The sequence below is a fragment of the Triturus cristatus genome, chromosome 5_1 (genome assembly GCF_964204655.1).
Source record: "Triturus cristatus chromosome 5_1, aTriCri1.1, whole genome shotgun sequence".
In the NCBI taxonomy this organism is placed as follows: Eukaryota; Metazoa; Chordata; class Amphibia; order Caudata; family Salamandridae; genus Triturus; species Triturus cristatus.
Window position 1 is genome coordinate 416,470,669 of NC_140587.1, and position 26,716 is coordinate 416,497,384.

General features: G+C 42.9%; 1 protein-coding gene across 3 annotated transcripts in view; it reads right to left on the bottom strand.

Moving 5' to 3' along the window:
• SPAG1 (sperm associated antigen 1) overlaps positions 1 to 26,716 on the bottom strand; it is a 1,022,992-nt gene that overhangs the window by 304,955 nt on the left and 691,321 nt on the right. For all 3 annotated transcript variants that reach the window (XM_085605177.1, XM_085605176.1, XM_085605178.1), the window contains one exon: positions 17,595 to 17,747. In XM_085605177.1, coding sequence (XP_085461303.1) covers positions 17,595 to 17,747 — 153 coding nt within the window. The remainder of the gene's footprint in view (positions 1 to 17,594; positions 17,748 to 26,716) is intronic.

A 26,716-nucleotide genomic window follows, 5' to 3' on the forward strand; every position in this document is an offset into this window, starting at 1 on the left:
GTGTCAGTGAGCCTTCAGTGGGTTTGTCCGGCTTGGCCAGACGGTGAAGGTAGGATATGAGAGGGCCCCATATATCTGGAGGTCTGTTTGCCACAGGCATCAGGTCCCAGAATACACTCAGGAGTGCTTGGCATTGGGTTGCGTCGGCTATCCAGTGCATGGCCTGCGGCACCGGTTTACAGCCCAGGTAAATTGCCACTCGTCATCTGGCAAGTACCAGTAGCATCGCAGTTAGTTTGCGGTTAGCGTCTGAAATGTCCTTAACATGACCCAGAAGGCACAGTAGGGAGTCAGGAGCTATGCGCTCTAGAGTGATGTCACTAATTGTGGTGCACACCTCCAGCCAGAAATCGGAGACCTTGGGGCACGACCAGGCCAGGTGTGCAAAACCCGCACCGGGCGCAGAGCAGCGCGCACATCTGTCACTGTCCATCAGTCCCATCTTGTGCAACCTAACAGGAGTGCGGTAGAGTCGGTGTTGATATTTAAAATGAATGAGCTGTGAGCGATAGTTGGGGGAGAGACGCTTGGTTTGGTTGCAGCAATATTGCCACTGCGCGAGAGAGAGACCACCAACCAGGTCCACGCCCCATGCGTTGCGAGCACGCTCCGTGGGGGAGCCTGCCAGTGTGACAGCATATAGCCTTGTGACCATTTTGCAGGGGGAAGTGGATGAGTGAATGTATTTGAGCACAGCATTGGGCGGAGGAGCGAGTGGAAAGGCAGGGTAGTTACTTTTACATGTGGCCCTAATCTGATAGTAAAGCAGCTTGTCTAGTGGTGCTGCATCATCAGAAAGTGTGAGAAAATTATTATTGGGGTAGATGTCAGCGTTGGTGTGGATGCCCAAGTCTGCTGCACGGCGAGCCATGCCCGCTGTTTGCAACGGGGAGAATGACGGGATATTGGCAAGCTGCATTGAAGGTGCAAAGAGTTCTTTAGTGCAAGTGTACCTGCGTAGCCCATCCGAGGCACAACACACGCATTCCACCGTGACAATGTCACCTCACGGAATTCTGTGTGGTAAAAATAGTGCCGTCTGTAGTGGCCAAGGGGAGGCCAGGTCTGTCTCAACTGCCACATGTGGCTAGAAAGGCGTTGGGTGGATCCAAAAATGGAGAATGCTAGCTTGGGCACACAGCACCTATAGCCTGGATCCGGGGCCCCCATTCCACCACTGACTGGGGCAGCGTTAGGACGTTGTAAGTGATAAGGGGCTGATGTCCTGCACAAATCAATGTAATACTATTAGAGCTTAGTCTAAAAAAAAAATTGGAGATGCAAGTAGAATGGGAATATTTAAAAATAAGTATAGGAATTTCGGGAGCACATTCATTTTTGCAATGGCGATACGTTCGGCTAATGAAAGAGGGAGTTTTTGCCAAGAGTGTATCTTGGTTTCAAGCCAGTCCATTGCTTTGCCAAAGTTGGACCTCCACTCATCGTCCATATCTCTGCTCAGCCAAACGCCCAGATATCTGGTGGGACCATTCGCCCAGATGAATGGATAGTCTGTTGAGAACGGCTTAGTGGCATCTGTGAGGGGAAGAGAACGGATTTGCTCCAATTAACCCGAACCCTGGAAAGGCAGCCAAAGCGGATAACATCCCTAGTCATGGGAGCTAGATTCTCCTGTGGTTTGCGATATATATTGTGACATCGTCTGAGAACATAGAGGTAACCAGGGCACGGGATGAGAAGCTGATGCCCCGCTGGGTAAGGTGCTGATGTAAGCGCGCCGCCAGAGGCTCCATAGCAATGGCGAATAACATGGGGTACAGGGGACATCCCTGCCTAGTGCCCCTCGTGAAAGCTAAGGGGTCGGTGACCTGCCCGTTAATCTTGATAGGTGCCGTCGGGAGTGTGTAGAGAATTTAAATTTTTTGCGCGAAGTTCAGACTAAACGGGCCCAACGAGGAAGAAGATAAAAAAAGGAAAGGGCCACTCAAGGGTATCAAAAGCCTTATTGGCATCCAGGAGGGTGTCCACTGCAGGCATGGTGGGATTGATCTGGTGAATAAAAGAGAAGATGGTGTGCAGGTTGTGCAGCCCGGGATAAACTCCGACTGATTAGGATGAGCTATTAGTGGCATGAGTGGGAGGAGACAATTGGCTAATAGTTAAGCATACATTTTGTCAGTATTGATTAGTGATAATATAGGAATCGCAGCTCTCGGGGGATTTATCCAGCTTTAGAAGGAGAGTAATCATGGCCTTGCGGAGAGATGAGAAAATCAAGTCAAGAGATTTGTTACATATTTCAGCCAGATGTGGGAACGAGAAGAGGTGCATACTCTTTGTAATATGCGGGGGGAGCCCATCTGAGCCAGGAGCTTTACCGCTCGGGAGTCCCGCGATGACTTTGGTGATTTCCTCATGGGTGAATGATTCGTCCAGGTATTCCAGGTGACCGTTGCCAAGCCATAACAGCTCAATTAATTCAATTGCCTCCCCAGCAAAACACAGTTGGACGTAAAAAGCAGAAATCCTAGTGATGATGTCTGCGTGGGAGGTGGTCCTCCCAGCAGTCTAGTCGCAAGGTGTCATGATATAAGAGGATGCGTGTGGCTGTCTGAGAAAGTTTGCAAGAGTCTTGCCAGGGCGATCGCCCTCGCCATAGCGGCGAGCAGGAGCCCCTCTGCCTAGGAATGTAACCTCTCTATCCGCCTCCTTGTGAAACTCAGTGAGCTTAGTTCTGATGGAGGCAAGAGTGACGGGGCTGGGGTCCTGGGATTGTTGAAGATCTAAGGCTTTGATGTCTATTTCCAGGCTCTCAAGGGTTCCTCTGATGAATTTTAACACCTCAGATTGTTTAGCAATGCCCGAATCACGACCTTGAAGGCCTCCCAGAGTGTCGAGGGTGACTTGACTGAGCCGGTATTGCGCTCAAAATAGTCTATGATGGCACCCCAAATGTCCTCACGGAAAGCAGCGTCGTGAAGCGAGTTGGGGGGCAAGAACATGTGAACATGCATCGAAGGGTAAGCGGAAATCGCGGACACAGGCGCACCGGGGTGTGATCAGATAATGTGCGTGCCAGGTGGTCCACTGAGGTGGTCTAAGAGGCGACATCACGGGTGATAAGCCATTAGTCGATGCGGGACCAGGATCCCCGCGAGCAAGAAACGCAAGATCCTTTGCGCGCGCCTGGGTGTGCATGCTGCCAGGCATCTAATAAGGAGTTGTCTTCTAAAATTGAGTGGAGGATAGCTGTGGCCTGTAGGTGTTGAGTGCGATCCCCCCAAGCTGTCAAATGCCGGCAAGGGTGTGATATTGAAGTCACTGCCCCATATCAAAGAGTTGGGTCCGAAAGAGGATTTGATTTGCCAGACGGGGGTGAAAAAGCTGAGGTCATCGATATTGGGGCCATAGAACGCCGCTGGTATCAATGGCTGGTTGTAGATGGTGCCAGCAAGGATCACAAAGTGACCATCAGTATCTATGAAGGAGTGGGTGCCAAGCCATGGGAGGCCCTTCCTAAAGAGGATTGTGACACCGCACACATAATTGGAGTAGAGTCGCAGTGTAAGATTCCTTCCAGCGACGGGATTGCAGCTTGGATGAGGTGGCGGGGAGGAGGTGGGTCTCTTGGAGGAAATAAACGTCCACATTATGTCTGGTGAGATGTGCGTGCATAAGGTGTGCCTTTCGATAGTCGTTCACATCCCTAATGTTCCATATCAAAAAGGTGGTGTTAGTCATGTAGCAGCCGGGGTAAATTAATGATGTAGTGTCTGTGGTCCGTGGTTAAACCAAGGAGAGCCATTGTCGTAAAATTTAGAGCATTGTGGAATGCATACAGTTGGTGACATGCTAACAACAATAAAAGAGGAACAACAAAACAAACCCCCTGTGAAAGGAGCCAGTTATTGAATCCTAAATGAGAAACCCAAGCCCTCCCCCCACCCACTCCAACCCCCCCATATAGGTTGAGCATCTGAACCACCCCCATCCAGGAAGCCCAAACTTGGAGAACTTAGTGCGGGTATGGAAATCATCCCTTCAGGGTGCATGAGCTCAGCCACTTACCCCTTGCCATGTAGGCAGGGTGGCCGGACGTTGTAAGGCTCAGAGGAAGGCGACTGAAGGGCAATACATACGACCATGTGAATCCTTTGCTGCAGGCAAGGTGAACGGGGTATACCTAGAATGCCCCATATTCCTATAAACGATGCTAGACATACAATTTTGGCCCCTCGCTGGATGCCCCAGGGGAAAGCAATCGAAGGAAAGTACATACGAAAAAATGCACATGGCATTACATCAAACAGGGTAAGTGGGGTAAGAGAGAGATGCATATATGTGAGGCAGGGTAGGCATGCGAGGTTCAGTCATGGTCACTTATGCGACTGTCTTCGGAAATAGTGTGGCGGTTCAGTGGAGGGGACTTCCCCATTCACTCTACCTTTGCCCACCCGGGCACACCTCACCTGACTCGCGCGCCGATGTGATACCCGTTCTCGCGCTCACGTTTCGTCCGATCACTGCTCCTTGGCCCACGACCATATATTAAACGCTTACCCACGGCCTCCACACGTCGCCGTGTTCACCACCATCCGCACAACTGTCTCCTTTTTCTTCATTTTGGTCCAGTGTTTGAGAATTGTTTTTCTTTACCCTAGCACTGTTCAAAATATGTGTAACCAGTCCTGATGATGGCCCTGATTGTCACGGGCCGAAACGCCGTCGACTTCAACAGCGTTACTGTTGGCGCATTTACAAACATGGGCATTTGCCTTATTGTCCTTTGAATTCCCATACATTTATTGTGTAAATGCCCTAATTTTGGCGTATTCAAAATACCATTGTTCTCTTGCTGCGCCGTTTCACCGCTGTATATACCACTTTATGTGTCACTTGCGCCGTCACAAACTGCACGAGCACTTGTGCACAGTATCTTTTCGGTTACACTTTCACTAAGTGTCACACAGTGCTTTTTTAACCTTTATGATATGTACATATGACGCAATATGTTCATCATGTAATGAAAATACAACTCTTTCCTACTTACTTGGTCTCCTGTTGTCCTCTGTGTATGGATTCACTCCTCTGATACTGTAATATACAGCTCACCTTTAATTACTTGTCCTTCCATTGAATTCCACGTTGAGACATTGTTGTTTGATATTTCGGAAATAGTGTGGCGGTTCAGTGGAGGGGACTTCTGATGCTGCTTAGCAAAAGTGAGGGCGGCATTCGTACTGGTGAAAAATCTCGGCTTCTCCCCAAAGTCAATACAGAGTTTTGAAGGATAGAGCATAGCATAAGTGATGTGAAGCTGCTGTAAGATGCGCTTGGCAGGAAGGAAATTCCTGCGGGCCGCCTGGATGGACAGGGTAAAGTCAGGATAGAAGAACAGAACGTTGCCTTGATGGTTAATCTCCCCCAGCTCCCGGGCCCTGCGTGGGATGGAGTCGCGGTAATTCAGTGAGCGGGCGATAATGTGCCTCGCGGGGGACCCGGGGGGGGGGGGGGGGGGGGGGGGGGGGAGTTGGGTGTGGGGGGGCGCGTGGGCCAAGTGACTTATGCGCCCGTTTGATGATAAAGTGTTCAGATAGGACCGGGCCGAAGAGGTCGCGGAGCAGAGATTCGAGGTAATCCTCCATTCTTCTAGTCACAGTGGACTCCGGCAGGCCAACGACCCAAATGTTGTTAGTTCGGGATTGCGCCTCTACGTCTTCGTTCTTGGCACGTATGACTTAGAGGATCTTGTCCATTGTGAGGAGCTTCGGCGCTCTCTGCTCAGGCGTCCTCAGCATCTGAGACCCTTGATTTGAGCATCATGGGAGTCCACCCTTTGTTTGACCTGGTCGAGACGGGACATTAGGTGATCTATTTTTGTGTCGATTGACTTTAGACTGGATTTCCCCTGTAGGAGGATGGTTCGAAGGCTGCCGAACCATGTGCGCACGGTGCGCGCACGGTGAAAAAGATGGAAAAAAAATAAATTAATAAATACATAACTTAGCATTTAAAAAACCGTACAAATTCACTGAAAAAACCATAGGTTTCACACACGTTATAGTTACGAATTAGCATTTAAAAAACCTAGCAAATTCACTTAAAAAACCATAGGTTTCACACGTTATAGTTAGCTGGACATTTCACTCGTAAAAAACCAATGAAATTCCCCCGTTATAGTTAGTGCAGGCATCTATAACTCACGCGACCGCAATCCTCTGCTGATGACGTCAGATATTACATCACTGATGACATATGTCTCTTTATGAAAAATAAATATTTGTAATATATGTATAGCTAAAGATTAATGGAAGAAGACATGGGTAAATAAGTGTCTAAATACAGTGATGTAATATCTGACGTCGCCAGTACATAGTTATAGTTAGGACCGTGTTTCCATAGGAAATCTGAAAATTCTATTTTGAATAACTTTGGCGCCGGTTGACGAATCCTCGCGAATTTTTCAAAATAGGTGGGGCGCTCCGCTCCTACCCTGAAAGTCTCGGGGTGATTAGTCAATCGGGGGCCGAGAAAAAAGGGGGGTCCCAAAACGCGTTTTCCCCATGCATTTTTCCATAGGAACCTTTAGTCCAAGGTACAGCCCTAACGGCTGAACAGAATTACTTGAAATTTGAGGTAGTCCTCAGGTCAGGGATGTGCCTTTTGAATATCTGGAGTCAATCTGTTCAGTAGTTCCTGAGAAAATTTCAGTTAAAAGTACATATATATCTATAAGCGCGATGTCGAATCGGTCGAAATCGTCCGCCATTTTGTCTCTCGCAGTCTGAGGCAGTGAAAAACAAAGGTGGAGAACGTGAAAAGGGGGCAGGCTGGACAAATCCTGACCCCCTAGCCTTTGTCAGGGGGTCACTGAAGGACCCCCAAGGGTGAAAAAAACATTATTTTTTTTTACAAAAAAGCGCGGGGCGCACGGTGCGCGCACGGTGAAAAACCTGGAAAAAAAAAAGAAAATATGAATAAATACATAACTTAGCATTTAAAAAAACGTACAAATTCACTTAAAAAACCACAGGTTTCACACATGTTATAGTTAGCTGGACATTTCCCTCGTAAAAAACCAATGAAATTCCCCCGTTATAGTTACTTCAGATAACTATAACTCGCGCGACCGCCACTCTATCACAAGGATGATGTCATCAGTGATGTCAAGAGTGATGCCACTGACCATGTCATGAGTGATGTAATATGTGACGTCATGAGCAGAGGATTGCGGGCGCGCGAGTTATAGTTATCTGAAGTAACTAGAACGGGGGAATTTCATTGGTTTTTTACGAGTGAAATATCCATAGGCCACAGCCTTACAACAATATGTAGATGTGGGGAGAATACCTCGTGGGCTCCGCATCTACATTATTCCAACGTTACAAAATCCTGATCCTGAAATGATTAATGAATGGATGAACAATAATCATGATTGCTCATCAAATATGCTGAAAACATTGATCAAATACGCTGAAAAAGAATGCAACGGATTAAATGAAGAAAGTGAAGACATCGTTAATAAATTAAAAGAACTGTGCAATTCAGAGGAGTATGAACAAGAAATGGCAAAAATGGATAAAAGGCTTGAAAAAATTGAGGAAGAGATAAAAATGAAAAAATTAATCAAGTTTGAAAGAGATGAAATGGACTACAACAAGGGCCAAATCCTGACGTTCAGTAAAAAATTTGATCATTTGAGAAAAGAAACCACTGAAGTAAAAGACCAACAACAGGCAGCTACCTCCAAAACAATGAGCACAACGGCAATAGAAAAAGAGACAAATGTACATGTTACTGTAGACAGTGATGAGAGTGATCCTCCTGAACCCAATGTGGTAAAAGATCGAATTCACGCTAATGGCGAAAGGAAGAGCACAAAATATACAAACACACAGTGAAAGCCCGGGCAGAGGTCGTGGGCGCGGAGGAAGAGGAGGAAATACAGCAAGACTCGTCAACAACAGTTTGCAAGACAACCCCGTGGGAATGCTAACAAGGGGGAAGAAGGCCAAGAAATGAAAGAAAAAATGACTGTGGTAAATCTTTCTGATTATACTTTTTCTAAAACTGAACTTGAGGTATTGTCGTTTGGGTTGTCCTTTTGTCCATCTTCCAAGTTTAATTACACGGAAACACTAATTGATTTATTCAACTTCATAAGGAAGTTGAAATTGAAAAAATGGTTTGCAAATTGTAAAGTACCAAATGTAGAAAGTGGAAGGGTTGATCCCTCGGTATTGACAATACGTGATAGTGACACTTTGCACACGGTTCATGAATTAGGAAATGTAGAATCTTTTATCGATGATCCATTTTTAAACTTGATTAATACAGATATTGATATTGGGATAAGTGCTGGGACTCATTTCAAACCGAAATCTATCTTTATCCCTTATATTAACAATGATGCCATTAATTGCTTTGAGAAAGGGATGATAAATGAATTGAAGAAAATTCAAAAGAAAAATCTGAATGTTGCACAAAATATGGAGAAAAAACAGAGATGCATTACAGAGTTTAGAAGATCGGAGAGACATTGTAATCAAAAAATCCGATAAGGGAGGAAATGTGGTCATCTGGCCTCTCCAGATGTATCTAAAGGAAGGTCAAACACAACTGGCAGACAAAGAAAAATATTGCCTTACATCCAAAAGTGTATATGAAGATGCAAATAAACAGGTGATAGACAAATTAACTGATTGGCGAGATCAAGGCATATTAGAATGGGAAGAATACTTATTCTTATTATGCAAAGATCCTAAAATTCCAGTATTATACTTATTGCCAAAAATACACAAAAATGTAAGTTGTCCGCCAGGGAGACCAATTGTGTCCTCAAGAGGTAGTTCCCTTGAGAACATATCAAAATATATTGATCATTTTTTGCAGCCTCTAGTGCAAGGTTTACCCTCCTATATTAAAGATACAGGGGACTTTTTGAAAATCATCAAGGATATCACCTGGGAGGATAGTTACCTACTAATGAACATGGATGTCTGCAGTTTGTATACGAGTATTCCCCAGAATGAAGGAATAGATGCATGTAGATACTTCCTTAAGGGAAGGTCTTTGTCTTTTCTATTACATACAGAGATGATCATAGAAATGATTTCAAATTGTCTTAAAAACAATTTTTTCTTGTTTAACAAACTGATGTATAGACAGACCCAGGGGACGGCGATGGAAAGCTACTTCGCCCCCAGCTTTGCAGGTCTTCACCTCGGCTGGTGGGAGGAGCAGATTGTCAGAAACACCAGACAATACCAGGACCACGTCGTCCTCTGGGTAAGATATATACTGACGACATCTTTTGTATTTGGAAGGGCACTGAAACTCCGGCACAGGATTTTGTTTCTGATCTCAACAAAAATACTTTCAACTTACAATTTACCAGTGAAACCAATAGTTGCTCTATTGAGTTTTTGGATTTAAGATTAGAAATTCACAACAAAAAGATATGCAGTAAATTATTTAGAAAAACAACTGCAGGTAACAGTTTGTTGCACGCCAAGAGTTGCCATCCAAAGAATTTGATATACAGCATTCCATTTGGGGAATTGTTACGCGCCAAAAGAAATTGTAGCACTGAAGATAATTATGTACTTGAAGAAAAAGTGATGAGTCAGATTTATAGAGCGTGGCTATAGCAAAGCTACGATTGACTCAGCTATTGAGAAAGTAGCTAAAATAAAAAGAGAAGACATGTTCCTGAGTAAGGAAAGGGTACAAACTAATGACCAGCTAAGATTCATCACAACGTATCATAACCAAGCATGGGATGTAAGAAAAAGTCTAAATAAATTCTGGGAAATATTAAAGACTGATGTAGACCTGAAAGAAAAGATAGGCAACCACCCCTCAATTACTTTTAGGAAAGCCAAATCCCTGAAAGACGTGTTGATGACAAGTACGATAAAAGAAATGAAGAAACCGAATGCTATACAAGGTTTCTTTACTTGTAATAAATGCAAGGCGTGCAAATTCAGTCAAAGCTGTAAAACTGTGAAATTAAACAATGAAAAACCAGCATATAAAATTTTGAAGCACTTAACTTGTGACACAGAATATGCAATCTATGCACTCAAATGTCCATGTAATCTATTTTACATTGGAAGTACCATTCACAAAGTAAAGAAAAGGATTTTAGACCATTTTAGAGCTGTAAAGAAAAGTGACAAACAATATCCGGTAGCCCGCCATTTCAGTTTGAAACACAACCAAAATGTAAATCTTCTGAAATTCTGTGTATTGGATTGTGTCCCCCAAAGGGAAAGGGGAGGCAACCGTACATTGGAGTTGAGGAAGATGGAATCGAAAATGATAATCAAGTAGGACACTATGTGCCCTACAGGTTTGAACCAGGATGAGGAAATGTCAATACATTTAAGATAAATTAATTGTCCAGTAGCTGCAACCGTCTAAAGATGTTTTTAAGGGTTTTATAAATTTTGTTTTCACGCAGCAGTCCGTCTAGTTAATATAAATTTTTGATTTGTTGCAGGATTGAAGCAGATACCGAAAAGCAGATACATTAGACTGAGTATATGTATAAGAAGAAACCACACCATGAGGATTATAACTCACTTGAGTTCAACAGAGTTTATGTTTTGCACGTTTAATAAATATAGCACATTACACCCACTTGGGTATTATTGACAGAGTTGTATTCAAACAAATTTGTTTTCATAAATATTGAAACAAGCAAAAACATAGAATGGGGTCTTAACATTTAATAATGAACTGTAACCTCTGCTTTGTTTATATGAAATGTGATGATGTCTAACAAAAACTTTATTGCAACATTGTGGCCGACAGTATGTTTTCCATGTTTACTAAAACTGACAGAAATGGGACGCTGTAACTTTAAAAGTATCACTTGCACTTTGAATCCCCGCCCGTGAACAAGGAGTGATTGAAACTCCGAAACGCGTAGGGACTTTCATTGAATAAAGCAAGTCTTTAAACTGAGGCCACGGTACCAGTGAGTCTCATTTCATGAACGTTAACTGGATTGCGTTGGATATATATATATATTTATATATTTTTTTTTTCGATCTCCCAAGCCACCAGGATTTCCTGCAACCTGAAAGCAACTCCTGGCTGTGGACCAGTTAATGCGCGATGAAAGAAGCACCTAAACAGAGTCCTCTGATGTCAATGGTAGAACTAAAGCCAGATGATGTATTGTGGAACCAATAGTCTATCCAACATAGAATGTCATCCAAGAAACGGAAAGTAACAGGGTGCGAAGGCCACTCTTAGTTCTGAGCACTGTAAACTGAAATAGGAGAACTCTCCTAGAAAACGGGTACTGCCCCTTTAAGAACACGGAAGGTTCAAAGTGAATATGAATGACAACTCTCCGGTAACTAATGAGCGGTTGAATTCACCGCTTTGCTATGACCCGGAAAGCTGCAACTATGCCTCAGTGCAAGTTCACCGATTTCCTTTTGCCAACGGCTGACATGGAAATCCGCGGGGCGGAGAAAGAACGCGCTGGCTCACGCGTGTTCGTCCGCTGCGTTCTGTGAGAGTTAAGTCTGTTTAGTGGTCTCACATTGAACCCCTGGGTTCCTTTGAAGCTCGAATGCGGTTCACTACCGCGGTTGAGGAAGCAGAGAAGGCAGCGCAGCTACCTCCGGAATACCTGTGACTTCCTCGCGTCGTTCCCTCGCACGGAAGGTCGCTTCTCTGTAAAGCGCTTGTCGGGCTCAGACAACTGGAGAGACGCTGCATATGCTTCCCGCTGGTATCCGGCGGGGAGCACCATCCGCCATTATCCTCAAGGTCCGGATTGTCAAGCACCTTCCTCTTGAGGAGGCGGTGCTTATGTACAGGGGCTGCCCTAGCCTCTTTTTGAGACGGCCCACGGCATGCAGGGAAATGTAGCATCCCGGGCCTTTTCTCCACCAACCCCCGGGATTGCGAACCTGTTTGGGGCTCAGTAGTGCCTGTCGAGAGGTCGCTCCACGGGTGAGCGCTACACCAGATATCTCCATGCCTCTGAGTGAGGAAACTGGAGTTGAGATGCATCTTTTGGCGTGGAACTACTGTCAGCTCCAGCAAGGTGAACCAGGGTTGACGTGCCAATGTGGAACTATGAGAATCAGTGCGAGGGATGTTTGCCTGAGCTTCCGAACTGAGTGGGAGAGGCAGAAAAGCGTAGGCAAATATCCATGACCAGTTCATCCATAGGGCATTGCCTTTGGAGAGCGGGTGTGGGAACCTGGAGGCGAAGCTTGGGCATTTTACGTTTTGAGCTGTGGCGAATGGGTCTATGTGAGGAAATCCCCATTCCTGAAAGTAGGGAAGAAAAATTTGGGGATGAAGTTCCCACTCATGGATTTTCTGTCTATGTCTGCTGAGAAGGTCTGCAATTTGATTGCTTACTCCTGGAAGGTGTTCTGCTAGGAGATACGTTTTGTGATGTATGGCCCATTTCCAAATGGCGTGTGCTAGGCGTGACAGTTGGAAACAGTGTGTGTCCCCCCTGTTTATGTACGTAGTACATAGCTTTCATGTTGTCTGTGCAGACTAAGACAGTAACGCCTATAAGGTGAGTTTGAAAGGCTTGGAGCGCTAGAAACACTGCTAGTAGCTCTAGGTGATTGATATGTAGGCTACTGTACTTGAGTCCATAATCCTTCGATTGTGTGACTCTGTAGGTGAGCGGCCCAACCAGTGAACAATTTGCCTGATGTGCACTGTCTGTGGTGCAGGGTCGAGAAAGGGCCACCCTTTGGATACATGTTGTAGGTTCCACCACTTCAGAGAGCCATCCACCAACACTATATGGTTAACTGACCCTGCGACTGTTTCCAGTGACTTGCTAAGCATTCTTGAAGGGGACGCATGTGAAGTCTTACGTGGGGAGCAATTATAACGCAATACACCATCATGCCTAGCAGTTTCATGAAGACTCTTACTGGCAATAATTGATTGGGCTGAAATGGAGTGAGAAGGTACTGAAAACTGTGAATCCTGGCTGTTTTGGTAGAGGCTAGAGCTTTGTGAGCGTCTATAGTGGCTCCCAGATAAGTTTGTGTTGGAAGGCTGTAGATGAGAGTTAAACGCATTCACTGTAAACCTTAGTTGGTGAAGTAAGTGAATAGTGGTTTGAGTGTGTTGGAGACACATTTGGTAAGTACTGGCTTTAATGAGCCAGTCGTCTAGGTATGGAAAGACATGGATTTGTTGTCTTCTCAGATGTGCTGCAATTACTGCCAGACACTTGGTAAATACCCTGGGAACAGTGGCGACTCCAAATAGTAGTACTGAATTGGTAATGATGACCCGCTATGATGAATCTGAGGTATTTGCGATGAGCGGGATAAATTGGAAAGTGGAAATATGTGTCTTTTAAGTCTAGATTAGACATAAAATCTCCCTGAAGTAGAAGCGGAAGCACTTGTTGAAGTGTTACCATGTGGAAATGCTCTGACAGTATATAGAGGTTTAGTTCTCTGAGATCTAGAATAGGTATCAAGGAGCCGTCCTTTTTGTGGATGAGAAAGTACAGGGAGTACACGCCTATCTCTTGATGTTGTAACGGTACAGGTCCTTTGGAGAGGAGAGACTGGATTTCTTGCTGAAATAGATGTAAATGTTCTGGTGACAATATGTGAGAACGTGGGGTATGTTTAGAGGATTGTTGGTAAGCTCCAAGCAATAACCATGTTTGATAATTCTTAACACCCATTTGTCTCTGGTGATAGATTGCCAAATGGGGAGGAATTGTAGAAGACATCCAACGACAGGTGTTAAATGATCGGGTGGGAAGTATAGGCAAGTCACTGCTTGTTGGGGAAGGGGGAATTACGCGGTGCGGAACCCTTGCCTCGACCTTTGTTGTTGTTACCTCTATATCCTCCTCTAAAGAAACCCCTTGTAGAGGAAGATTGACTGTTGCCTTTGTAAGAGGTGGCAGTATTGTCTGAGGATATAGTTTTCGACCCATCACGATAGAAGGAGCGACAAAAGGAGCCCCAATTAGAGGGAGACTGCAGAGCTGACTTGGCTACTCTCTGTGTCCTTTTTCATTTTTTCTAATTACTTATCTACTTTGGGCACGGACAGATGTTCCTTGTCAAAGGGAGTATTTAAAATAGACTGCTATACTCTGGTTTGAAACCAGAAATCCTCAAGCATGCATGTCTTCTTAGTAACACACTACTGTTAATCTCGCTAGCTGCGGTGTCTGCAGCATCTAAAGTGCATCTTATTGAGGAATTGGATATGAGCTTCTTTTCCTGGACTAAATCCTGGGCTTTTGCTTTGTGCTCATCTGGGAGGTGTTGTAGCAACTGCTCCATTTTGTCCCAGTCTGCCCTAGCATATCTGGCTAGGGGTGCCTGGGTGTTGGCAATGCACCAATTATTTGCTGCTTGGGCTGCTACTTGTTTACTAGAGGCGCCTAATAGTTTTGAGCATCACCTGTAGTTTGTGAATTAGCCCATTTACCGGCATTAGAGACCCCCAAAGAGTCTAGTGGTAACCGTCCTTTAATAAAGACTGGATCTGAGGGAGCAGCTTTATATTTTTTATCAATCCTGGGGGTGAGAATGCGAGCCCGCACTGGATCTTTAACGATGTTGTTGGCATGTCTCATAATGCCTTTAAGCATAGGTAGAGTGTGACTAGCCCTTTGTGTGGTACTGAGCGTGTCAAATAGGGAATCTTCCTCTAAAGATTCCTTGTGTAATTATACCCCATGATGTTCTGCAGCTTTAGCAAGTATTCTAGATATCCTACATTGTCATCAGGAGAGGAAGGCTTTGCAGATTAAAGATCTGGGTCGTTATCTGTAGGTGAACCTGTGGGATAATCCTTCAGGGGATCTATTGGTAAAATATCGTCCCCCCCATCTCCATCATCATTGTCAGGTGGTGGAGAGTTAGTTGGTGCGATCAGTAAATGATGCAAAGGTGGAGAGTTTGGTGTAGGGGAACGTGGAAAATGAGGAGGAGGGGAAGGGTTAGTACCTACATTCTTCCTCTTGAAAGGAATAAAGATAGGTGCGTCCTCTGACTCAGGTGTGCATTTCTGGGGTGACTTAGTAAGAACACGTCCTGTATCTGGATTTATATAAAGTTTTTTGTTTTGGGTCCTTAGGAGGAACAGTTTTGGGTTTCGGGGCAGAGGATTTCAGTGCTGGGGTAGAATCACTCTTCAGCGCTGAAGGTTTCGGTGCCGAAGGAGGCTTTGTTTTTGGTGTCAACCATTTCGGAAGGTTTCGGCTCAGTGCCAAACTTCGTCCGACTCGATCCCGAGCCGATGGCTTAGAGACGTGTTTTGGTACTGAGCCGGAGAGCGGGATGTCGGAAACATCTGGTCAGTGCCGACTGTGGCCCGAAGGCGGGGGTGGGACCGAAGCCTTTTGTTTCGGCTGAGTTTGGGTTAAGGGGCGTTTGGTACTCACGTTATGTTGACTTTGTGGCAAGTCTTCTTCTAACTCGGAGTCCGATTCTGTAATTGTGACAAGTTCCTCTTGTTCTTCCTCTGCCCCTTGTGCGCTAAATTTGTGCTCCGGTGTGTATTCGACGCTTTGACTTTGCATCTCGCGACATCAAGCCCGACGATCATGGTGTGTTTTCTTCAATCGGAACGATTTGCACGGGTCGCAGTCCGGTTCATTGTGCTCCGGAGACTAGCACAAGTTGCACACTTCGTTCAAGTCGGTGTGCGTATACTTGGCGCGGCACCGAGGGCAACATTTGAATGGAGTCCTGTAGTGAAGACAGGATTTTGCCTGCACACATTGTTATGTTACCATAAGTGTTTTAGATGTTAACGCCATCTTGCCACTTTGCTTTTGCACACAACACTACAGGTAGCGGTTATTATAAGTAAAACTGCTTGCTTGCTTTTTCTTCACATGAGAACGGTCTGTTTTTCACATTCCTAGACGTGCACCGCGACCTTAGTCTGAACACTGTGTGCAGAAACAGTCAAGGTCAAATAACCATGTATGCTGTTGAATTCAGGTTGATCGGCCCACGCTCTAGACACAACAAGCACACAGCTGCAAATATCTGAAACTCGGGTGCTTTTAATATTGCATTGCATGCATGATTCACACACACTTGGAGAAAACCTTTCCAGACACAGAGCAGTGCTGATCCTGTGAGGTGATTCACCTAAGCTGATCTTGGAGGTATGGGGTTCCCCATTCAAACCTAGAGACCTTCTATTATTATTATTATAAAACTAGCTTATTAGCCAGGGGAGGGTGGTACCCAAGGTATTATAGGACCTGTTTCCACTATCATTGTAATATGATTTCTCCCTTTGTTTTTTATGGTATTGTAACAATGCTGATGGTTTTATTTCTAATCATTTGTCTGTTTATGTTAGCCAAAGTACTGCACCTTAGAGCACTTAGTTAAAAATAAACATTTTAAACTTTTCCGTGTCTCTGATTACTCAAATGTGGACTGATATGAGAACAATAACGAAAAGGTGTTCTTGATTCCCACCATTCCTGAGAGTATTCTAAGTCACTTGTTCTGGGTTTTCTAATCATTGGTAGCTTCGATAGGATACGGAGAATGAATGAGACACTGATGCTAGTCGGATAGGGGTTCTAGGTACTGAGGTGAGTTTTTTTGGTACACCACAATTCACTGACGTCCTGGTTTCCTGCGCATAGTTCTGTGCATGAGCAGAATCCCCGCAACAGTCCGTTCCATCGACTGCAAAGAGGACCGACGCTGTTAGGCAGATGGCCTTTCCAAGATCTTCGATCGAAATAAATGCTTTCCTCGCTGGATACGATACACGGAGAAGTGGGATATGCGTTTGAAACAATACCGACGCGGGTAACTTAACTTAACTTAATCAAATCCCCAAAATCTAGGGACTCTCAAATCCCCAACCTACGGGAGGATTCCACAGCAAAATAGATATAGGAATAAAACACAGGAAGTGGTAGAAAGACAGTATTGGGCAGGCACTTTCTGAGACAAACGGGGAAAAACTGCTTTCTATCACTGCTTTTGTTTTGCTCTATAAAGTTCTATGACATTTAAACTTAAATACAGGTATTTCCATTTTAAATGCAAATGATTCATTTTTATAGCAGTGCATACAATTATAATAGTTGTGTCCATGAAAATACATCCCTTGCATTTGAAATGTAAGTGAATGTGGTAGTTTTTTCAAACACCATATACACACTCATTGCCTTGCAGAATTCAAAATTCAGCTCAGTTCCGCTCTCCAATTAATGCATCCTAAACACATTTGTATTTTATTTAATGGCACCCCTGTGCAAATGCTGACTTTATCCATTGGAGGATGTTAGCAGATAAACATGGAGAGACAGAAAAGAAGTTATTGAAGGATATCAGAAGAAAGACAGAAGAAGAAAACATCTATCACCAGCACAGACTTATCTGGGGAGGTTTCCAGTAGCCAACAGTGCACTTATTGTGAGAAACATTTACATTTTGTGTGAAAGATTAGTGCCTTCTATGTCCAGCTAGAGGTTTTTAGAGGTCTTGACAGGATCAAGGACTATTAACAATAAGCATAATGCTTTCTAGTTGTAATACTAATTATGTGGGGTCTGAGTGAGAAACAATATGCAAATTGCGCATTATAAGCATTGCAGTTTCTAAGATTTTTAGTACCTGTTAATACTATCATTTGCAGACTGGATTCCACTGTCTATTTGTAGAACTGTTTTAAAATCAACATAGGCTTGTCTGTATTTCTCCACAGATTCGTATGCCATTGCTCGACGAAGCAGAGGTTTAATGGAATATGGCTGGAGTTCCAAAGCTCTAGGAAAAAAACACAACAGGATTAGATTTAAACTGTTTCATAATTTAATTTCATAACAAAGCTCTCAACTAAGCCTACATAAATTACAGTACAACTTATACAACCAGTACAAATATTAATAGATAAGTCTGCTTCTTCTTGGATCGGGCAGATTTGTTGTTGTCTTTTTGAACAGTAATAAGCAAACTGGAGTGAACGGTAGTTGGAAGGAAGAAGAGGGGTAGGATGGGAAGGCATCGGATGGGGTCTAACAGTGAGCTAGGGAGGGACCCAAGTAATTTGGGGTCAGGGAAAGTAGAGCTGCCTAGGAAGTTGAAAAGTTGCAAAAGATAATGTGTGGGGTTGTCTAACCAATGAAATGAAAGACTGCAGACTAGGGTTAGGTCTTGTAGTATGAATTATTTAACAATCATATCAGAATTTAACAACAGTTTTACTAAAAAGTTATAATGTCCAGAGTAAAAGATGATTTTGAATTCCCAATCATACACAGTCTTTACACATTGTCAGCATGCTGGGGCCTAGTCACAAACTGCATTATCTATTATTACTACAGAACTACAACATACTATTCACAAACCTATGAGTGTAAATGGAAGGAAAGGGGTACAGGGGATCTCTGAAGGGTTAGACACTTACCTCAAAAAGGGATTACCGGAGAAAACCCTCCAGTCCTATATGTAATTTTAGGAAACAAACTGTATTTGAGGTCTTAAAGTTTCACACGTAATACTCAATCAAGGATTGATAAATCAATTAAGATTTTCTTTTATTGATTTAAGAGTTCCTTCATGGGCCAACATGTGTTTCATGACGACATGCCACTTTATCAAGGCCAAATGAAATATACTTTGTAAATGTTGTTAGTGAGCCACACACAGCATTGACAGGAGCAAGATACATTGAAATATTAGAGATTTAGATGATATAAACAAAGGAAAAGTGACAGACAACGAAAAGACAAAAACATTTTGTTAAATAATTGATCCAACATGATTTTTCTAAATGAAGAACTGAAAAAAAGAATTTAATGTAACAATTGCTACATCAAGCTAAGTGACAAATAGAAAGCTTCGTAAAGAAACACAAATAAGATCGGATAGAGAGACATTTTTATCCAAGTGTCTTATGAGAGTGGTATCTGAGTGACAACTTATAAACAGTAGCACCACATGTTTGCCTTAAAAAACAAGTATATGTGAGGGTAGGTGATAAGAGACCCAAGGACAGCATATGATAAAATCAAGAAAGCCCAAACAATACTCCAAAGTTGAGGTTATTGCAGTTGAAATAACTGTTCCTCAGAAAATGTGCAGCGGTAACGATAAAAGGTTCATTTTGCAAACTGGTTTATATTGCGATTTTGATGGTGCTTCTAAAGTGCACCACTTTGTTTACTAATTCTGCAGGCTTCGCAATTTAAAGGGCACTAACTTTCACAATGTTCATAATGTGGTTGCTTTTAAACGCGCTTAAATTACCATGGTGATTCTGTGAAATGTGCGGATGTCTATCCGTCTCGTGATGTGAAGTAGTTGTTGGTGTTTTTTGCCGCCTGTGAAGTTTAAACATGCGTGCTCCGACACTGTGGGATGTGCGGATGTCTTTCCATGTTGTGATGTGAAGTGGCTGTTGGTGTTTGGAGCAGCTTGTGTTGTTTGAACTTGTGTGTCCTAACACTTTGTCGAGTTATCATACCATTTATATTCAACAATACGGTATTAGTTTGTGAAAGGAGTGATTAAAGAGATCTCAGAAATGCGCATCAACCTTCTAGAGAGTTTTGAGAGATGTGCGAGTGTTTCTCTGCATTGAAGTTCTTTTGGTTTACTGGCAACGTAGTCTTTGCAACCTTTGATAAATATGTTCCCCATAATTTTTTTTTACTTCTAGGTCTGTAGGTTTACTGCCAAGTAGTTTCCCATATTTGTTGAAAATAGGTATGCTCTAAAGTAGATGTACCACAACAAGTGATTGTATCACCTTGCAAACTGATAGCTTAGCATTTACATGAATACAAGCATCATAATTACGGATGTCTGGTCTTAGTGTCAGAATTGATTTGCGGCTACATATCAGATTTCATGAGTCAAGTCAGTCGCACTACTAAATTGGAAGCTTTAGGTTGTGTAATATATGGCAACTGCACTTGGAGACTGTTACTTTCCGCAACATGTTTTCAAGGAAACTGCAGGTTATTGAAATTCATACACTTCATTACGGCACTTTAATTAAACCAACTGTGACCACCAAATATTAACTCGGGCTTCGTGCTATATTTGAGCATGTAGGGGATGTCATCCGGTGGTTTTTGTTAGTGAATTGATCTCTATTCAGTTTCATTCTCCAATTAAGTTTTTTTTGTAATCCTTTTTACAGATTGTGAAGTCCACTTTCATCCCATGACCTGTATTACAGAACATTGTTGACATTGTAAGTATTGCAACCTGTGGCCAATGTGTTCACTAGGTGTAAACTTACGCATGTGTTATTCAGGTTTTGAATTGAAAATCCACCATCTTTTTCATAGATTCAGGATGAAGACCAAGAACACAGTTGTTTTCCCCCCCCATCACCTTGCAAATGGTTAAAATAATTTCACATTGGTACGATTACACTACGTGGTAATGTTGTGCTTTTTTCCCTACTGAACTTTTTATCACTCCCACTGCACATTTTCTGAAGAAATAGTTATTTGAACTGCGCTAACCACAACTTTTGAGTATGGTTTGACCTTTTTCGATTCTATCGTATTCTGTCCTGGAGTCTCTCATCACTTTCCCTCACATATACTTGGTTTTTAAGGCAAACATGTGGAGTATTACTTATTAGAAGATGTATCATTCAGATACTAATCTCATAAGACACTTGGCCAATTATCTCTCCATATCTGATCTTATCTGTTTTTCTTTACTAAGCTTCCCGTTTGTCACTTAGCCTGCTGTACCAATTGTTGCATTAAATTTGTTTTAAGTTTCGTTCTTCAGTTAGAATAATCACGTTAGATTAATTATTTATCAAAAATGTTTTGTTTTTCCATTTTCTGTTACTTTTCCTTTGTTTCTATGATCTAAATCTTTAATATTTTTATGTATCTTGTTCCTATCAATGATGTGCCTTACTAACAGCATTTTCAAAGTATATACCGTTTGGCCCTGATGAAGCGACATGTTGTCGGAAACACACGTTGACCTATAAAGGAACTCTTAATAAAAATACTCTTTAATTGATTCATCAAGTATTGAGTATTAAATGTGGAGCCTTAAGACCTGAAATACAGTGTGTTTACTAGGTGTGTAAATCTCCATCTCTCTTATCTTTTCTAAGGGAAGATCCTCTAGAACTTAAGTTTACTACTTGGGGGCCGATTATGATGTTAGTCGTAGTTTCCTCCGATCGACATCATCGCGGAATCGGGACTGACCGACATCTGGTTGGCGGTCCCAACCGCCTAATTAAGATGCGACCGCACATGGTGGGTTCGCATATTCACATTTTCCTATGGGAGCTTGTGCTACAGCCATAATCCGTCCGTAGCAAAGGCACCCATAGGGAAAAGGGAGGTTGTGTTCATCCCTGCACCGCGTGGCAGACAACCGAGTGTGCCTGTCTTGTGTTGCAGGCATGAACACGGGGGCCCCATAGGTACCGCCACAGCCCCCAACCAGAGACCACAAAGAGAAGGGTGATCTGGTAGAGGTCCACATACTTGCTTTCCGGCAGGATTTCCATGTCGGAAAGCCCGACATGGAAAACCTGTGGGAAACCTAGCATCGTAATCCCAACAATGGAAACGCTGTCCATTGGGATTATGGGCCTGTCTCCAACTGGCCCACGGGCTTCTTGAGCCCGTCGGAATCCAGCCTGAATTACCAGCCGGAATTACAGTCTGGTTTCAATTACGACTGCCTAGATTGTAATTAGGTGGTTGGAATTGAAACCGACGATCTCGGTCGGAAAGCCTCCGACCTCAAGTTGGAGGCTTTCCGACCGAAATCGTAATAGGCCCCTTAGTAGAAAATGTGGAAGGCACCAGGTGAGTGGTGGAAAATGGGGTGTACTTACTACAAAATAGATGGTGCTAAGGGAGAAGTAGGGTGGGGGTAGAGAATGACGTGCAGCGACTCACAAAAGAGGAAGCCCACTCCTATTCATAAATTACACTTCTATAGTTACTGCAGCCAAGGAGGACCAAAACAGTGGTAAATATACTTCCACTCAGAGCTGACGTCTATCATAACTCATAGCCAACCACTGGTACTGCAACAGGCTCCCATAGAAAATATTGGAGGCAGGGACTCAAAATAAAACCCAGTAGCAAATACTGTGACATTCATTTAACATTAAAATAGTAAAAAATTTAATTTAATGCTAAAAACAAAAGATTCTCAATAAAAATATATTTTTGCTTTATTTTAACTTATTGTAATAACTTATTTATTTAAACGAATTTTAAACTATTTTTATTAAAATATAATTAAATTACTTTTAATTAATTCAATGCATTAATTTGAATAATTAGTATTATATCGTTTTATTTTTTAATATCTTTAACATTAAATTAAATGTATTTATGTTTGTAAATATTTTGAATAATTTAATGTAATTTAACATTATTTGCTATGGAGTACTATTTTTAAGTCCCTACCTCCATTATGTTCCATGGGAGGGTATTACAGCAACAGTGGTTGTCCATGTATGGTGCTGGACTTTCTACTGCACCTTTTTGGCTGCAGTAACTTCAGATTCGTAAGTCTAGTTTCAGTGGTGGAGACATTGAAGTCTACACTTTTGAGTAACTTTACACTCATAACTGGAGAATACGCAAAAGTAATAGTTACTCACAATTTAAACCTGCATGTGTATATTACTCACACGTGTAAGCTACCTTTATGAAAACCCATATGCCTTTCACTCTGAAGCATACTCTCAACAGAAGATGTCTGAAGAGTTTACTTTCTACTATCAGTGCATGAGTACCTGTCATGGGCCAAGCTTTGAAGAGGATAAATTCAAATGCAAATTTTGATGAAAAGTAAATCTCTGAAGAGCAAGAATAAGGTATTTGTCCTGAATAACTGACAGAAAATAGGGTACTCAAAGTAAACAGCTGGCTTTCAAAGCAGTTGATATTATTTTTGTATTGAAGCACTTAATTAGAAATAAAAGGTGCACTTAAGAGAGCCCATACATGTTCAGATCAGCAAACATCTTGCATTTCAGATTTAATCCTTCTGAACTATCCCTGGTATCACTGTCAGAACAGGTGCAAATTTTAAAGCAGACACGGACACATTAATGAGTCCAAGAAAGTGTTTCTCTCAAAGCAACTAGGAGATTTATCACTCAGCTGCCAGGCACAAATTGGGCCATGGGCATCGTTAGAATAACTGGCAGAGCAGGAATTGTCTAAATTGTACATGACAATTAACTATAATGTGCCAACAGCATTGCTAGGTTTGAAACACAAATTGGAAATTGATTTGGGACAGACTACAGAGGTGGGTGTACCCTAGCAGTTGGTAATACATCTAGTTTTACACTCCAACAACTCAAAATACTACATTCCAAATATTATCAGTGGCCAACACTGCATGCAATGGATCTTTGATAGTCCACAGTGAGTGGGCTGAAGACAGAATGAAAGCACATCTTTCCATGCACTTTAGGCTTGCCCGAAAGTCTATTTCTTCTGGGTGAAGGTTCAGTTGGAGTTGGCTGCTGTCACAGCCACGAGAAATGTGTAAACTCACTGCTTATAAAAAGATCCATAACACCGTGGTTCCAAAGGTAACCTGCACTATTATTGCCAGAGGCTGGGTAATGATACACAGACAAACACATGAAGAAAGGTTCATATCCACAAGAGCGTTGGCATAAAAGAGCCAACAACAAGAACCAAGATCAGATTAATAAATTGGAATGTGGCTGGGTTCAAATCAGCTGTAACTAATAAAGAAGCCATGGCATTCCTCAAAACATTTTATGCTTAAAGGAAACATGAATGTTAACACCAAGCTCTATTAAATATTTCCAGGTGACCCACACGTTGGCCAACAAGAAAAACATCTTTGGAAGACCGACTGGTGGGGTTTCAATTTTTGTAAAACTAAACCTGCAAATATGAATCAAGGAATGGTCTACACACTCGCCCGACGTTCAGATCATAAATATAAAAGGAATTGGACTAGAGCGCACCCCGATCACAATCGCAGTAATTAACCTCTATGTTAATCCAAACAAGAAGGCAAAAACCGCAAACACCCGGACAATCACTAGACTGATTAGAGAATATCTTTATGAGAACTCAGGGCATGAATGTATTATTACCGGGGACTTTAACATGAAATACCTGTGTAACCCAGAACAAAGCCGAGGGGACAGTGGGCGGAATATCATGGAAGCCTGCATTCATTAATTTAACCTGAAGTCCGTGAACCATGTAGGGCAGCCAAACAGGAAACTACAACCTACGTTCAACAACTCCACGTTAAACTACATCTTCCTGAGCAAGAACATACCGAAGAGGTGCGAAAAATATAAGGTGCCACACACTACTGTAAGTGATCATCCATTATCCATCCTCGTCAATGTGAGCACCATGATGCATGAGGAACAACTCACTGTTGGCAAAATGCTTAATCCAATCAGTGAACCAGCATCGATAAAACAAATTAAGTGCGGACCCCCAAGCCGGGCCAGATGTAACAAGTGGAAACAGGTTATATGCATAACTGGTCTTCAGAAAAGTTGGCCAGAAACCATGGCCTCGCTATTTAAAGCTTTGATTGCAGGAAGGCAACCGACACATAAAGACAAACTTATTGAAAATGGGCAAATCTATCTTCTCAATAACAAAGAATTCAGAGAGAGTAGAAAGAGGTGCCGTCTAGCAGAGCTACAGTACAGAAGAGAAAAGTGCCCACGGATGGAAAAATCTTGAACACATCCAGAAAACTGCATTAAAAAAAACTGTCTGGCAGTTGAAACAAACCAACAAAGAAGAAAAATGGAAACATATTTATGCACGGTTAGCACCCAATAAGAACAGGGAGTTTTGGAGCTATGTTAATGGTCTAAATGGTGAAGGCTGTACCCGCCAACAAATGGGCAGCCCACGCAACAAGGCTATATGTTGACCTAGACAAACCCATGGCAAAAACCATGGAGGTAGAGGACAATCACCGCGGCGAGAATGAGGCAGAGCACCTTGCCCCAACAGAAAAAGAAATCCTAAATACCCTCAAGGGAATCAAGAAGGATGGGGCTCCCGGGCCTAATGGGTTACCAGGCAGTAGGTTCAATGAAGATCGAGATCTTTGGGCCCCTTACATGCATAGCCTCTTCTACCAATGCTACAATACCTCGGTAGTACCAGACTCGTGGAAAGCCTCCATCTTGCATCCCATTTATAAACAAGCATTGGCATAGCCCATAGGTCTCGCCTTTGGGACCTTGTAAGTATTTAGACATGCAGCAAGCTACAAGAAGTGAAGAGAGAGGCACACGTTTATTTGCAGGGATTGGCACTTACAGTGGTGCAGGGCAGGAGGAATGACTTCTCAAACAGGAGCCAGAGAGCAGCGGAGGAGGGGGTGGGGGCAAACAATCAGGGTAGTAAAGCAGGGAAGGGGTGAGCGGAGGAGGCAGAAAGGATGGGCAAACGAGGAGGGGGAAATGAAGTGGGGGTCAATGGAACATGACCAACTATTTAAATGGGTGCAGACAATAGAAGCATATTCCAGCCAGCAGCAGGGAGGATAGGACTCCCTAGAAGGGTGATCCAGACCATACAGGCCCAACCCTGAGCATAGGCGGTTGATAAAACACTGACCGATCAAAGCTGCGTCATGGCGGGGTATCTCGGTTCCTATCGCCCAGAGCCACCTTGGCGGTGATTTGCTTCAGTACAACCCAACGCACACCAGGAGTACAGCTTGCTTTGTGCGCTCGATATTAAGTGTTTCTAATAACTCATTGACAATTATTTTATTGGTAGAAAGGGGTGAACAACTAACTGGTGGAAACTGCCAGGAATTCGGCTGGTGCAGTGGACACTGCAGTACTGAACGGTTAATGTTGGCCAACGAGTGAGCTTCTAATACTACAGTGACTCTTAGTCAACGAGTGTGTGCCCCAACACTGCATGGTCAGCCATACTCAATCGGTGCACTGCCACCATTACCATCATTACATGGTGAACCTAGACTGCGAGGTCACTTCCATCACCTCAGGGCCTGCCTGAGTCGATGTAGCATATGTATGTCAAGAAACAAGGGTTCTTGTGGAAACAATAGTATACTATATTGATAATACAAAGCACAATGGCAATAACAATGGGTCGTATGGATTTCAGACAGAAAGGAGGACGAGTACAGTATGATTGAGTATTCACAGTTTATATCAATTTTCAAGAGACTTTTCAAATATATACAACAGTTCTGATACAATGATTCTTTTTTTATATATTTTGACATATATAAACAAGCAATGGCATAGCCAATAGGTCTCGCTTTTGGGACCTTATAAGTATTTAGTTATGCAGCACAATATCCTTAGTGCAACAACATCAACTGTTCCATGGCTAAACACTTACAAGGTCCCAAAGGCAAGACCTATTGGCTATGCCAATGTCATCATACATGCAGGACCTGTAACTTAAATTATTAGATTGAACTAAAATTATTGCCCATGACCTGTAAAGCTGATGGACATGTATTTATTTATTCATTCATTTATTTGCCAATAAAGTAGCTTGATGGTGTTCAAACTGCAACTGACTGAATTAAATGTCTTTTGACTTAGAATTACTTTCTGTGGAGACATCTCTGTACTTTTCAAATAACCCATTTGAGGGTTGAAAACCTCCATTCAACTTAATTTTGTGAATGAGAACTGACAGTTCCAGTCCAACAAGCACTCTCAGAGCCCTGCATTGAAGTGTAGGGGCTGTAAAAATCCAAGTGTT